Raw genomic sequence first — 14,928 nt, 5'->3', positions numbered from 1 at the left:
AGGTTGACATGGCTTTGTCGTGTCCCATGTGCGGTGAGCCATAATGTGAGTCGTCGGCATCTGCGAGCTCAGGCTGCCATGTGGAAGCCTTGTGCTGCCTTCCAGTGCGCTCGCAATGCTATCAAAGGCAGTTACGAAAGTTTGTATACTTCTGCAGGAAACGGCTTACGGTATGGTACAGGAGGGATCATCTTATGGAGGGATTCATATTTCGATTGAGTTGTCAGACATGCAGAAGAGTTACACAGTATGAAGGAATACACAAACTATGATGTACGCAGCGTATTCACAAGAACAGTAGCGGCATCAACTCGGTGTTCTCTCGTAATGATGTGTAGCACACGTTCTCATTCAAATCTCCCCGTTGCTTTCTCCATGTCTCTTAACATCTATTGAATCGACTCGCACTCGCTCTTGCCAAACAGCCCCCATACCTGCTGTATCCATGGGAACGTCTCACACTGAATTTGAGATTTCCTACTTACCCATTCACGTTCCTGAGAAATGTCTGTAACCATCCACACCAATTCTTGTTGTTTTCGTTCAGTCCTGCTAGATAAAAGCTTCACGAAGAGAGTGCTGCGTCTAGCGGAAAATGCATGTTTCAAAACGCCCCAGAAGGGCTAAAGATGGTGTTGCACTGCAATGGACTCCCCCCGTCGCCTTTGAACACCACCAATTCGTGAAGCGACATCAAACATCATAGCCTGCAAGACCGAGAAAGCGGCGCCATTCCATTCCAGCCCAGACCAAATACGTACAGCAAGAAAAAGACCGTCATGTAACGAAATCGCTGAACGCACGCAAAAGTCAGATAATACACATAGTACACGCCCTCTCGAGAGCAGTTGAGTTGAGACGCAGGCCTAGTCCTCAATCGCATTCTCATTCTCTTTCCCGATAGCCGTCCACCGGTCGCTGAAGTCGACGTCAGGACTCGCGTTCTTGAGCGCCGCAATCTGAGTGTCCCTGAACTTGGCAAATTCTTCGGGACTCTCCTTCTCCATGCGCTTCAGCTCCTCGGCGTTCTCGACGATGTCGTTGAATGCCTTCTCCCAGCCAGCACCCTCGGTCATTTCGCGGATCTGCTCGCCGCTGTACGACGCGAACTGGTTGCGCAGGGCCATGACGTGCGGCGGCAGGCCGAGGTCGTTCATGCTACCGGAGAGATTGGCCTGCTCAGTGTGCGAGGAGCTGGGGCGCGAGGGGTTGATGAACTCGGTACGGATGCGGTGGCCGAGGCGATGGAGACGGCCTTCTTCGAGGGTTTGTGCGCGCGAGGCGAGGCTGACGTCCGAGTTGTGGCGGGAGCGGAGGGCCTTGGGCTCATCTTCGTCGGAGTCGTGGAAGACGTTATCTGCGTTGTCTGTTGCGCTTGTCGAGAGTGTGGGGACGGTGGAGAGAGGCGGTGAAGAGCTAGGAATGGAGCTGGCTGTGGAGGCGGCGTCTGAGGACTGGATGCGTGTCTCTGGGTATTCATCTTCGAAGCGTTTGATCATACCCTGCAATGTCTGATCGAGGAAGATAAGGCGTCCTGGGACCGTTAGACTGGGAACGTGAAGGAGAGTTTTAGATGACCTACGATATGGAATATCATTGCCTGCTTTTGCCTCACGAGCGAGTGCCACCTGCAGTCTCTGTCTGATATTACGCGCGTTCTCCAAGAGGTTCTTGGACATGATTCTGGCTCTGTGCGATTCTTCAGAAACTGTCGCCTGACTGCTTTTAGGCGTTGTTGTGCCACTTGCTGGGAGCGACGTTCTGCGTAAGTCTGATTCCTTCTGTCGCAGGCAGTAACTGAGGGCTTTTGCAACTCCGGTGCCACCGACAATATAATCATCATTAGGCGCTGCATCGTCGTCTGCTGGAGCCACACTTGTGTCGTCTGCATGGCCAACCAGATGTTGGAGCACATCAGGCAACACAGCATCCCTCGAAGCATTCTGGAGCTCGGGAACACCTTCGATGTTCTGCATGTTGCGAAGACAATACGCAATGACCTGCTTGGCTAGCGCCTTGACGACTTCGTTGCTCTCAGGTCCAGGCACATCGACGCCGAGGAATACGATGGTCTGCGAGACCTTGGCAGCTAGGGTTAATGAAGCATAGACAGCGGCTGCTTCTTCTTGCTCTTCTTCCGTTGATGCTGCAGCCAGAGCAGAAATCTTGGGATTTCCTTGGATGTCAACGTGCGCGATCACCGGACATTCCGGAATGATCTCCGCAATGCCAATCACGTCTGCTTGGGATAAAGATACATCCGTGAGATGTATGCGCTTTAGCTTCTTGAATTGAGGCATGTACTTCCGCAGAAGACAGAGCGACAATGAATTAGAGAATAGATCGCGGTTGTGTGAGAGATCCAAGAAGATGAAGTTCGGTAGATTACCCAGAGCCGGAAATAGAATCCTGAGCGACTCAGGTGTGAGGTCGGTGTCAGCAACACTCAATGCCCACAATGGACAGTCTTTGGTGAAACACTCCGTTAGACGAGATATTGAGTCGCGAAGAGTGTTGCCGCCAAGATCTAGTCCTTGACACACCCCGGACTTGATGTAGTGAATAATGTGTTCCAGTCCTTGCTCATCAATATTGTTGCCCGCAAGACCTAACCGCTGCACCCCACTAACGATGGCCCCATCAACGACTTTCCTGATGCTCGATGAAGACAGGCCGCATTCAGAGAGCAAAAGTTCCTCAAGTTTTGACCCTCCCAGTCGCTCTGAGATTGCTTTCAACATGATTTCAGCAATGTCCTTCGAAGCAGCTTTTTTCTCGGCTGATGCGCCAACAGCGCCATTGGGTATTTGAGGAACCGGCTGTGGAGAGGATGATGGAAATGGTATCATGGAGACATCGAGCGACATGAGCGATTTGCACATGTATATGAAGAGGGCGATGTGTCTCCAGCCCTCTGCTGTTATCTTCGGGTTGTTCTTGAGAACCAGTTTCTTAACGACACCGGAGCGTTCTTCTATGTTTTCGCTTCCATTCTTTGTTTCTCCTGGAGTGGACTTCCTCCTCCTACCGGCTTCTGGGACTTTGGCAGCGAGTAAGCCAGCAAGTATGACTCTTATCTTCTCGTCGTTTAAGTCTGCATCGTCCAAGAACAGCTTTTTCACAGGGACCACGGCTAGCCAGTCGGAAAGGGTAACGACGTCGGCAAGCTGTAAGCGAGAGCCTGTCAGATCTAAGCATGTTACCGTTCCCGGTGCCGAAAGCGCAGTCGTTGCCGGGTTAGAAAGCTGATCGCTAATTCTCTTCAAGATAGGTGTTTCTCTCAACTGGCAACATCTACGGTAAATTCGCAACGGATCCGTGGTGGGCCGGTCCTGGTGCTTAGGTGAGGGTTTGGAAGAACCCTCAGATGCACCGTCAGCACTCACTTCGTCATCGTCTCTGGTGATCTCGAGTGGCACAGATCCGTTCTCCTCGGCCTTTCTGCGCTTCTTCTCCTTCCGCTCTTTACGTTCAGCTTCAGACCGCTTCTTCTTCTCTTTCTTCCTGCTCGGCTCGGACTTCTCGTCGGTGGTCCCGGTGCCCTCTGGGTTGGGTCCTTGTTCGGCTCCTGCTACTTCCTGCGAGAGAACAGCTTCAACATCTCGTTCTTTGTCTTTTTCTTGGGCAGCGGTCTCTGGGTGCTTCAACGCTTCTCCTTCACCCCGCTCCTTTATCTTCTTGTCCTTGCGCTTCTGTTTCCGCTCCTCGCTGTCGGCCTCGTCCTTGTACCTCGGGCCACCTGCGATCTCGACGTCGACGCAGAATGCGACGCGGCGCAACTTGCTCTGGTTGAGCTCCGGGACTAGACATCGCGTTCTATTGGGATCGATGTTCATGACCTTCCTGGGGCAGACGCCGCCATTTGGTACAGCCTTTCCAAGGGAACCACCGACTTGTGACCCCGACGATAGTCGTCGCAACGCATTTGAGATGAAGGATCCCTTGGGTTGCTGCGGAACATATGGCTCGTATGCACTATGGGTTTGGGAAGCGGCGGCTTGGATGCCATTCAGCGCGCCGTTGGCGGTCGCAGCCACTCCTTCAGCGGCATTTGTATTCGCCGACGATCCTTGCGCCTGGACCTGGGTTGTTTGCGCGGGCGAGTTCTGTGAGGAAAACTTGGAGCTGATGCTCGAGATCCACGAGTTCTTGCGTAAACTCGTCTTGGTCTCCGGTGGCGTAACACTACCTGGCTGCTGTTTTTCGGAGCCGGATCGGCCCAGCAAGGTCGGGCGCTTGGTGGGGATCTTCTGGACTGGCGTCGGTGTCGCTGGTGCGGGAGTCGGGTTCGAAGGTGCGGGAGACGGTGCTGGTACGTCCTGGACAGCCGACGTGGCGGACTCCGGGGTTTTGCGCTCGCTATGGGTGCCGTTCGAGGGGAGGCCGCCGTGCGACGACGTCCTCGGTTTGGCGTCCTTGGGCAGGCCTGGCGACGAAGGCGCGTACTGGCGATGGTGATGATCTGGAGAGCGCACTCTGTCAGCCACAACTACCTTTGGGATGCGCGACACCGAAAACAGTGGAGCCGCCGCCCTCCGCTCACCTCGCGTAGAAGAGTGGTGCAGCCACGAGACGTCGACGCCGTGGACGTCCTCCATGGCAGGCGACAGTGAAGGGCGAGTCGCAGGCAGTGCTATCTCTGACAATATATGAAGCAAGCCATCGGCGGTCGAAAGCGTAGGCGACAAGGTAGGGGCGTTCGGAGGAAATGTCAGCGGGGCTCGAGGTAGAGGTTAGCCGGACAGATGGGGGGTTCCCGGGAAAGACGATTGAACGAGTGCTTCAACCAACGGCTGCGGCCTGACTAGCACGCAGCTGAACAAAGTAATGTAAGACACGATACATAGACGCAGTCAGCGATTTGGGACTGCGCGGCGCTGAAAGACGTCTCCAGATAGCAGTAATTATCGCGTCCTGCGAGCATCGGACCCTAGGTAAACCCTGGGTATGACGAGATGTGGAGCCCACTCAACTCTCGCTCTCGGCTCCTTTGAATGTGGAACGTGACGCCGGCTCCTCTCTGATCCCGCTTCCGGATCACGACACTCGCGAAACATTTGCAAAAATGAGGCGCCCCCGTTGCTGGGTTCTCGAGCACCTGCTCTCGCGCATTCGTCATCCTTGCCACGCAGCACGAAGACGTGCAGGCACTTTCTCTTCTCATAGCTCGTCGCTTGTCACTCGCTGCTGACATCCCTTTATCTCATTCCAAAGCGTACTATAGCGCTGCGCCAACTCCTCAGTACACTGTGCCACCACAGGGTCAGCAATGTACGGGCTGACTCTACTAAACTTTTGGCTTGGTGGTGATTACAAAGTTGTTCTAAAACTTCCAACCAACGGTGCCGTCCACGAATAGAAGGCTGACAGAGCGCCGATGCGATCTAGACCGTTGAACGAAGGCCATGGCGCGCTGGTGGCGCTCACATATGCATCGCAAGGTATTTAGACGCGAAGTTTCAGGTCACATGCAGCCAGTTCACATTGTTCCATCACGCATATGAGAGCACAACCAAGCGATTTGAAAAAGGGTATCGTGAATCATTCATAGTAGCATCCGGTTCATTCAAGGCTGCTTAGATATCCTGGCAGGTACAGTATCCATAACCCCATGCATCCCCAGACGCCGTTGAACCTGCTTTTATCATGAAGTGAAGAGAGGAAAAAGAAGCACCAGCTTAAGCAGTGAGCGTCTTGATCTTCTCCTGGACGCGCTTCTCCTTCTCGGCCTTGGAGAGCTTGGCAGTCCTGTACTTGAGCGACTCCTTCTTCCACTCATCCTTGGACTTCTTAGGAGCATCGCCCTCCTCCTTCTTCCAGGGGTCCTCGCGAATCTGCTTATGGGCATCCTGGTACAGCTCCTCAAGACCGTCGGCCTCCATGTCGTCATCGATGTAGCCGCTGAACTGGGACTTGTAGCGCTCCTCGTCGTCATCGGCGAGAGTCTCCATGTACTCAGCAACGTGACCACCGAAGATGTACTTGCGGAGAGTCTCAGCATCAAGTTCCTTGGACTCGATGTCATAACCGGGGAAGCGGTTCTCAGAGTGGGGAACGTAGAGACCACCGTCGGAAGCACCCTTCAGGGCACCGAAGACACGGGCACCAGTGGAGGTACGGACAAGACCGACGTCCAAGAACACCTTGAAGGGGCGGCGCTCCTCACCATCGACCTCAGCGGCCTCAGTGAGGGAGAACTCGCCGTCAGCCTCCTCAACACCCTCGAAAGCCTCGTCGAGCTCGAGCTTCTTCAGGGTGCGGCGGGCGAGCAGAAGACCGACAGCGTAGGCGGCAGACCAGTTGGTGAGACCGTGCTGGACAAAGTTAGCTTGCGAAAAGAAGTGCTATAGATACACATACAGTGATGCCGTAGGGCTTGAGCTCGTGGGCGTACGCTGCCATGAAGACCTTGTCACCGCCAATCTCAGAGGTGACGATCTGAGCAACGATGTCGCGGTTGGTGAAGCGGACGACGAGGCGGTACTTGGGCGCATTGTACTTGTTCTTGGCCTGGGTGGTCAAGCGCTTGCGGGCATAGTAGTCGGTCTTACCCTCGCGGCGGCGCTTGTACTTGACTTGGTACCGCCTGAGAGATGTTAGCAGTCGCAAATTAAGGGAAAGGAGAATGGAAATCTTACGAGAAGTACGCCTTGTTCTTGACGAGCTTAGACTATTCCCCAGAGTCAGCAATTGACGCTTCAAACCCATTTCGAAGCAGCTTGCAAAGACTCCCACACAAAACGTCGTCGGCGCACAAGGCCTGCTCAAACAGAGTGTGGCTGAATCATAGCGAAGGCGGGCGCATGGCAGCCTTGACGAAGCGCCTGCGCGGTGGATCGAGGTTAACTTACGAAAGGCATCTTGATTGTTGGACCGAGATGTGTCGTTGGCTGGTGTTGAAGCCAAAGTTCGCTGGGAGATTTATGTGTGCGGTGCTAAGCGAGCGGTGCCAAGGCTATTTTTGGTGTTTCAGCAAGGGCGGAGATCGCAAATGCGGGTGGGTGACCACAGAGGAACGTCGGCCCCAATGCTCGCATTAACGCGCACCACGTGTTTTCAAGGTTCTTGTGCTGTTGAAGGTTCGCGAATAATGTTGTATAATAGTAAATGTGTAGAATACTGTAAAGATTCACAAGTGTATTTCACATCCTTGCTCTAGTCATGGCCAAATCAATTGATCGGAGTATATATCATTCCGCTAACAACTGACGACTTGAAAGATTTGGAACGCATACCTTGCTGCTCATATCATATTGTTAGATACATTTTATTCGCGCGAAGTCTGGGGAGCATCTGAGACTACCCCATGAAGCTGCCCTGGAGATGGTGCACAGGCCACCCATGGACGTAGCTTCCGCAGCCCCTCCACGTCAACTGGTCGCTCCTGCCTACGACTCTGCGCATAAGCTACACACCACCACACGCTACCTCCTTATTCCTCATCTCTTGACATATTGCGGGCAGGATGGCGGAGGTTCCCATTGGTACGCCGGATTGCGCATGTTTAATTCTGATCTCGGCTCTGCTGACGCGCCCCAGTCCTTGACGGCGGAACTGGTTTCCTGAAGGCGGGCTATGCCGGACAGGTTGGTTGCAACTGTGAGGATTCCATATGTGTATCTAACAAAAACTCTGTAGAACTTTCCCGACCACCAGTATCCCTCGATAGTCGGCCGACCGATCCTACGTTCCGAAGAGCGCGATGGAGATATCGTGGTCAAGGACATAATGTGCGGAGACGAGGCGGCGGCGGCCCGGTCGATGCTTCAGATCACATACCCTGTACGTCTTTGCTCAGCAAGTGTTAAAGGCGCCCTCGTTTTTGCTAGGCTGCGCTAACCTCGTCCCACCGCCGACAGATGGAGAACGGTATCGTAAAGCGCTGGGATGACATGCAACACCTTTGGGACTACACCTTCTTCGAAAAGATGAAAATTGATCCTACGGGCCGCAAGATCCTTCTTACCGAACCACCGATGAATCCTCTGAAGAACCGTGAGCAGATGTGCGAAGTTATGTTCGAGCGCTACGATTTCGGGGGAGTGTACGTAGCTATACAGGCTGTGCTCGCTCTGTATGCCCAGGGACTTTCCTCGGGAGTCGTGGTAGACTCCGGCGATGGTGTCACACATATTGTCCCGGTCTACGAGAGCACGGTGCTCAACCACTTGACACGACGTTTGGACGTGGCTGGTCGCGACGTTACTCGGAACCTGATCGCTCTGCTACTACGAAGAGGATACGCTCTCAACCGAACTGCCGACTTCGAGACTGTTCGGCAAATCAAGGAGAAGCTCTGCTATGTGTCGTACGATTTGGAACTCGATCAGCGCTTGAGTGAGGACACCACCGTCCTCGTGGAGTCCTACACTTTACCCGATGGTCGCGTTATCCGAGTCGGTAGCGAACGCTTTGAGGCCCCTGAGTGTCTATTCCAGCCGCATTTGGTTGATGTAGAACAACCCGGTATCGCCGAGTTTCTTTTCAACACGATCCAGTCCGCCGACGTCGATGTTCGAAGCAGCTTGTACAAGGCTATCGTGCTTAGTGGTGGAAGCAGCATGTACCCCGGCCTGCCCAGCCGTCTGGAGAAGGAGCTCAAACAACTCTGGCTCACCAAGGTGTTGGGTGGCAACCCCGAGCGATTGAACGTACGTATGCAGCCACCCGGCGCAGCCCATAACTCACGCAACGTCTATAGAAATTCAAGGTCCGCATCGAAGACCCGCCGAGGCGCCGACATATGGTTTTCCTGGGAGGAGCGGTGCTTGCGAACATTGTAAGTCACTTTCTATCGCCCTTCTTGGAGAACGGCAACTAACTCTAAGTAGATGGCGGATAAAGAAAATATGTGGATATCAAAACAGGAATGGCAAGAACAGGGCACGAGAGCGTTGGAGAAGCTTGGTGCTAGATAATGCAGCGAAACCCAAGAGAGGGCACAACGTAGCATTGAACAAGAGAACGAACCGACAAATACCATCATCAGATGCAATTACCAGTGTTGTGCTACCGAACATTGTATACTACCCATTGCCGGTCACCTCCCCCACAGCCTTTGCCGGTTGCGGTGAGGTGGAGTGGGAGTCGCCGGACAAACAGTCTGTCTTTTGATAACATGAAACTGATGAGCGGTGGGTCCTGTAAGAGGCTCCTTTGTTTGCGGTCATCGTCCAGTGTTTCGAAATTCTATGCTCGAATTACAAACTCAACTGTCGATCTGCGTGTTGTGTTTGGTACGCACAGGTTGAAAAGCTCCAATGCCACCTGCCTCGTCAACAGCCGTACCCAAGCTGTCGGGACACTCAAGGAAAAATTGCTGCATCCGAATGTCTCCGTGTCCGGCGGCTGAAGGAGAGCGTAACTGCATCAACGGGAGATCGACCGCGGGACTCGTGTTGCGCGCTCTCTTGAAAGTAACTACGCGCCCATTCTACTCCACGCCTAGCCTTCTTCCGAAGGCACATGCATGTATACCTGCTTGAATGGGATGCGTTCACCTTTGCCGGTATTCGCGCCGTTCCAATGCTGTTGCTCCATGCCTCCAAAGCTTTTCCAATTGCAAGTGTGAAGACGGCGGCTCAGCGTCTTTAAGTTAGAAGCCTAGCGCTGGATCACTTCCCTTTGTAGGATGCATGACGAAGTTAAGAAAGCATACATTCCTCGCAGTGTTTGGAAGCGCTTTGTGGGTCGCGCTGGTGTGAGTGTGAGCATGAAAGAAATTTGACAAGCAATCAATATCGGGCTGCGGCTCGATGTCGCGCTGCTTGGTAGTGTTCATGCACGTAATTCCGGAAAAGGTTGCACAGAGGAAGGAGGAGTGCGCGCTTTACGGGCGGCAGTGCTGAGAAGGGATAGCTGCAAAATCAGGCAGGATATTGTGAGCCGTGGCGATCACGATCATGATCACGATCGAAGCCCTGCTCGCTTCAGGCGCTTAAAGCTGGACACAGGAAAGGGAGGTTTTGCAGCGTCGGGGAGACAAGAAGTCGCATGCGGGAAATAGCCAGTAAGCTTCCGGAAGCAGGCATTCGTGCAATAGGCGTCAACTGGGCGTCAGGAGGCTGGCTTTCCATCACTCATCGCGTTTAGGCCCAGGACGCAGATATCGGAGCAAATTACGATTGTGGAGGGCGTCAGTAGCCCGCGCCAGTAGGGCACGTGAACATGCGCTATAAAGATCCGCCGCCGGAAATTCGGCTCTCACGATGTCAAGGTGCAGGTGCGTCATGGGCCAACAGACAACAACGAGCGAATGCGACGATGCCTCGCTAGCGGGCTCAGATTGAGCCCGTCTGCCAGCCAAGGCAGTAGATGACGATGTGCACCGGCCGAGTCTACGAGGCCTCAGTGTGCTGGCGCTTAAGTACTGCGCGGGTCCCCTCTTCCTCACTCGCAATCTCGCGATACTGAAGCGACTGTGAGCTCCACAATATCCAACACTCACACTGCCTGTGCCGAGTGTGCGCATCGGGGGTGTGTTTCTGCAGAGAGAGCCGCCGTCTTCTTCTTGCGCAATTCCTATCAGTTGCACCGATCTCCGCAACAGTCCATCAACGTTGCAACTTCGATAGCCACAAACATTGCCCTCTGGGGACCGTACAGCCGGTGTCAGAACTCCCCAACGCCTACCCACAAAACAGGGTCCACGCTGCCTTCTCTGCCGGAAGTAGCGCGACGGCAGTGCACCAAGCGGAAGATCGACTGTCTTGCTGCCGTATCAGTTGCCCTCCAAGATCCAAGCATTCCAGGACCCTTCCGCTGCCAATATATTAGTGTCGCCTGGCGCCTGCACTGCCGGGCTGTCTCATTCACGAGTATTGTGTCGAGTTGCGGGCTTTGTTTTAAGTTGTGCTGCCCTGCAGCAAAGGCTCATTCTCGTCGACTTTGTTGAAGCCGACCCACACACAAACGTCATTGCATACCGGAGCCCGCTTGGATTTTACATTACTCAATATCCACCTCTCCGCAACGTCACCCACTCCAGGTTTCCGCACTGTCAACTGTGGCAGGTCACGCCCGGGTACCCTGACAGACCGGTTATAAACTCGAGCGCGAGTACCCTCATGTCATCTCGACCTGATCGCAACATGCCAAGCTCTCCGCTCTCACCCAGGATGGACTCGCTCAACATTCCCTCGCAGGCTCGCCGTCGTCCCCCTCTCGCCCACATGCGTCAATCATCAGGAACTGCAGCCAACTTGCGCCTGCCCTCCCTGCCGCGTTTCCACCCAGCCAACTTTGCCTCGCAAGGCTCCAGCGCCGCAGGGACCCCGACAACGAATCCAAATTCGCCACAGCCCCCGCTCTCTCCACGGGCCCACCAGAGGCACTACTCTGAGGTTCAGCGTCAGATGTACTCTTACCAACAACAACTCATGGTCAACGCAGCTCGCCAGGCACGCGCGAACCCAAAACCCTCGAGCCCCAAGCTTGCCCCTCTTGATAGCCCTGGACCTGTCACTCCTATGGAGCTGGAGGGTGCTGACGGCTACCTCACGGCTCGAATGAGCTCTAACGACGCGGCCGCCCATGTTGAGAAGCTGATCCGGGACGAGGCCGCCCGCCGTGGCGACATCTCACCGGGACGAACCACTTCTGTTGGAGGTCGGTGACTCGCCGACCAAACAATGTCACGTTCATGCTTATACAAACAAGAAAAGGATAAAAATGAATCAAATGGACACGGCCGAACCCCCAAGTGATACCGTTCCTGGTGAAGAGGACAGGCCTTGCCATGATGCAAGAGTTTCGATTAGACCCGCTTCTTCACTTCACACACACTCATCTTCCCGGCGTTGTCGAGCATCACAGGCGTTCTATATCACCAAACAAGCATCTCAGCATCGGTGGACTCCAACACAACAAAAATGGGTCCAAATTACTTCTCATGCCGCTATCATTGCACTAGATTCACGTTGAAGGGACTGCACGAAGAACGTGGAACGGGGGCTGCACGGCGTGTCATCTCGGCTCTTTTGACGGCGGGCGTTTTTCGAACAATGGCGTTTCTCCTCTTGTCTTTCGTTTGTCGCCACACCCAAGAGCTGGACGTGTGGGCGTCGACATTCACTTTACCCTTCTACTTTGATACCACAAATTTCCATACACTCAATTTCCCCGCCTGTCCATAGCTATGTACATAGCGCTCCGCCTCCGGCGTAGAGCCGGGCAGATGACGGGCTCAGTGGTCTTGGATGACCTCCATGTATCCAGTTCAATACCATACATGCCCCATATCACAACCTTGGCTATTGAAATGTGATCCTATGCTTCAAGATTGATGACTTTGTGATGTCTCGAGGTTGCCCAGCTAGTCGCGCCTTCCTAAAGCATGCACAGTCATGTAATGTCTTGCCGAGACATCCGGTGCCATCGCCACCCATCCACGAAACACAACCGTCCAGTCTCTCCTCAACTCACCGACGATCTGCACATAAAGCGTGCGAGCTTGCATTGCGCTCCAACATCTCCTGCTCTCCACTCATGCCCCAAATCACCCTGCTAATCCCTACTACTGGTTAGCCAAACGCAAACACGGACGCAGCGCCAAACAATGCGAGATCAGCATCTCGTGTCACTCTCGCTAGACACGCCAAGTACGCGAAGCACTCGACGACGCCCCGCTTTCCTCCTACGCAGCGATCTACACGACAACAACGAGGCCATCTTACGCGCTACGGCCCATCCACGAGCAAATGTCGCGAACCGAAGGCGCATTCTGCGATCCTTTCACACCACTCTTGCAGAAAACGCCTTGGCAAGTTACACAGAGCGCGTGGTTACGTCGTTGTGCATCAAGCCTCTCCCGTGTGCTAGCTTCCTGCAGGTGCCCGGTGCGGTCCCCATGCGCTTCCACTTTTCCGCGGAGATCACATTCCCCATCCATGCCAGAGAACACTCATTCAGGCGCGTCAAATGAGAGCGTGCCGCGATCGAAAGGCATTTATGGCACGATGATCATGACTGTTGCTATATTTTCAATGCACAGCGAGGGATCGACTGTCAGCGAAAGCCATCTTTTCATGATCGGACGGCAGAGTAGGATATTCGAAGACCGAGCTATGCCGACACGGGCGTAGGATGGCGCTATTGGATGATACTGCGCAGCGACCTCACCGTTAAGTATGATCCTTTGCGATGCAGCCTTGTCTTGGGCTTTCTCCGCGTTCCGTAGGGCTAGCAAACTCGAGCTGCAGATGAGGCTCTCGTCTCGAGCAAAGCAAAGCGACCTAAAGACATATTGACGAATAAGCTTCTTAACGTTCCTTCACGGGCAACCTCATGGAAGACAGCGCCGTATTACGGTACGCGCTGTCCCCACAGAGTGTTACCCTGGAAACTTTTAGCAGCAGCACCGCTCCGTTCCGTCACCGCCTCTACACTCCACAATAAAGCCGCTAGATCAACGAAGATTACATCTAACCGCGTACCGGCAACAAGGACAGCTAACCGGAAGCCCCCGCAGGGTCCTTGAAGCAACCCTAACCCTACACTACCAGGATCCGTCGGCAGAACAAATATCAATTCACATGTCACTGCGTGATTCGCTTATAGAGAAAAAGATATTCGCTGTGCAGCTACTGATCGAGCCACCATTGAACATGAAACTTGAATAAATTTCTGCGACGTTGCAAAACGATTGGAGAGGATTCGAGCTATGATGCACGCGCTACCAGCGGCAGTGCACGAGGCCAAGTTTATCGGCGTTCGCTCGATCCCTTCGCCACCAACTACCGTAGCACAGAAAACAACGAAGAAGACGGGCACCACCTTCGGGCTATCATTTGCGGTCTGCCAAACCTGCCAATGAATGAGGAGCTACTACCCTTCCCAAGCGGAACTACCAGTCCCTGCTTCTCGCCATGTGGCCCTGCCCCGCAACAAATGTGGGAACGAGGGCACAAGCTCATATTGGCACGGGGGTGATGCTGAGAGATGCGCATGACGGGCACGGCTGTGCAGCTTGCTGAACTGGAAGATCCACGGAGTACGAGCTCACTCATCAGTCATGGCCATAACAGCCGACCACCACCGAGGAGATTAAGAATCTCACTGACTCAGATTGACTTTGCGTCCCCCACATCTCTGAATCACATAGTGAAAGGGAAGAGTTGACGCCATCTTGCAGCCGGCATGCACGAGAATGGCGCGGCACAGTCACAGTACGAATGCGAAATGACATCGTTGGCGACACTGCATCAATGGCGCCGTCACATTAACCGGGACGTATAAATGCATTGCAAGTCCTGCGAAGCTAGCCTTGAGAAGTAATAAGGCCGATCATTTGCGTGGAAAGAGGGGAAATGTGAGTTTGGGGGGATCGCCGGTTCTTTCAGATCGCTACCTCTCCACCTCTCGAGCAACGGTGGGTGTGCAATCGGATGGTAGGCCCTGTGCATATATTGGCAATGTTTGCGAATTACCGTACTTCGTCATTACGATTCCATATCTCCTGTTATTTGTTCCGTTGCACAATATTTTTGCTTAAGGCCACTTTGACTGACTGACTGTGACAGATTGTCTTAGGACAACTTCTCTCGTCGAGGAGTACTCTACGCGCATTTTATGGATCAAATTCGAAGCTTCTCACTCGAATAGAAATGTCGGAGCAGTTCATCACTTAGCACTTTAGCAACACCAACTCTGAACACGGCACTCGTAGCCTCCAGTTCCAACAGACATATCATACTAGACTTCATGTGTTGTCTTGAAACCGCTAAAATGTTCCAATATTGTATGCAGCTCCATGTCCCGATTCCCTTCGCCATTTCGATAAATATCGATTCCTGGGGGATTGTCTCTCAAATCAGATCATTAACTGCCGCTCTGCGACAGTCCTCCTCCATCCGAGGAACAGAACCAGCTCTTTTGAGACAGCAGAGGCCCAAGCCTGTGCCGTAGGATTCGCTTTGTTTCTTAGTTCAC

At 53.6% G+C, this 14,928-nt stretch overlaps 5 protein-coding genes across 5 annotated transcripts; 3 read left to right on the top strand and 2 right to left on the bottom strand.

Moving 5' to 3' along the window:
* Positions 1-866: 866 nt before the first annotated feature.
* CC84DRAFT_1213463 (RNI-like protein) lies at positions 867-4,598 on the bottom strand (the record flags this gene model as incomplete). Its single annotated transcript, XM_018182535.1, has 2 exons — positions 867-1,534; positions 1,583-4,598. 2 exons carry the CDS (start codon positions 4,596-4,598, stop codon positions 867-869), a joined length of 3,684 nt encoding a protein of 1,227 aa, XP_018040466.1.
* Positions 4,599-5,523: 925 nt separating this feature from the next.
* Positions 5,524-6,761, bottom strand: CC84DRAFT_1161107 (translational machinery component). Its single transcript, XM_018177654.1, has 3 exons — positions 6,639-6,761; positions 6,361-6,586; positions 5,524-6,314 (listed from the first exon to the last, which is right to left on the bottom strand). The coding sequence occupies exons 2-3, from the start codon at positions 6,400-6,402 to the stop codon at positions 5,679-5,681; spliced, it is 678 nt and encodes a 225-aa protein (XP_018040465.1). The 5' UTR covers positions 6,403-6,586; positions 6,639-6,761; the 3' UTR covers positions 5,524-5,678.
* Positions 6,762-7,465: 704 nt separating this feature from the next.
* On the top strand, positions 7,466-8,918 carry CC84DRAFT_1213461 (actin-like protein 2; the record flags this gene model as incomplete). The annotated part of the gene is made up of 6 exons (XM_018182534.1): positions 7,466-7,484; positions 7,540-7,586; positions 7,639-7,782; positions 7,860-8,651; positions 8,702-8,779; positions 8,832-8,918. The coding sequence occupies 6 exons, from the start codon at positions 7,466-7,468 to the stop codon at positions 8,916-8,918; spliced, it is 1,167 nt and encodes a 388-aa protein (XP_018040464.1).
* Positions 8,919-11,066: 2,148 nt separating this feature from the next.
* CC84DRAFT_1184234 (uncharacterized protein) lies at positions 11,067-11,615 on the top strand (the record flags this gene model as incomplete). Its single annotated transcript, XM_018180733.1, has 1 exon — positions 11,067-11,615. The coding sequence occupies one exon, from the start codon at positions 11,067-11,069 to the stop codon at positions 11,613-11,615; it is 549 nt and encodes a 182-aa protein (XP_018040463.1).
* A 127-nt stretch (positions 11,616-11,742) lies between these two features.
* CC84DRAFT_463684 (uncharacterized protein) lies at positions 11,743-12,214 on the top strand. Its single transcript, XM_018186386.1, has one exon. It carries the CDS (start codon positions 11,871-11,873, stop codon positions 12,132-12,134), a length of 264 nt encoding a protein of 87 aa, XP_018040462.1. The 5' UTR covers positions 11,743-11,870; the 3' UTR covers positions 12,135-12,214.
* The last annotated feature ends 2,714 nt before the right edge of the window (positions 12,215-14,928 follow it).

This window comes from Paraphaeosphaeria sporulosa (genome assembly GCF_001642045.1).
Source record: "Paraphaeosphaeria sporulosa strain AP3s5-JAC2a unplaced genomic scaffold CC84scaffold_2, whole genome shotgun sequence".
Taxonomy (NCBI): domain Eukaryota; kingdom Fungi; phylum Ascomycota; class Dothideomycetes; order Pleosporales; family Didymosphaeriaceae; genus Paraphaeosphaeria; species Paraphaeosphaeria sporulosa.
This window is presented reverse-complemented; position numbering and strand designations above follow the sequence as displayed.

Coding starts and splice junctions, on each gene's coding strand:
- CC84DRAFT_1161107 (XM_018177654.1), bottom strand. CDS start 6,402: ATGGCAGCGTACGCCCACGAGCTCAAGCCCTACGGCATCACT. Junction 6,315..6,360: donor TCAAGCCCTACGGCATCACT/GTATGTGTATCT, acceptor AACTTTGTCCAG/CACGGTCTCACCAACTGGTC.
- CC84DRAFT_463684 (XM_018186386.1), top strand. CDS start 11,871: ATGGGTCCAAATTACTTCTCATGCCGCTATCATTGCACTAGATTCACG.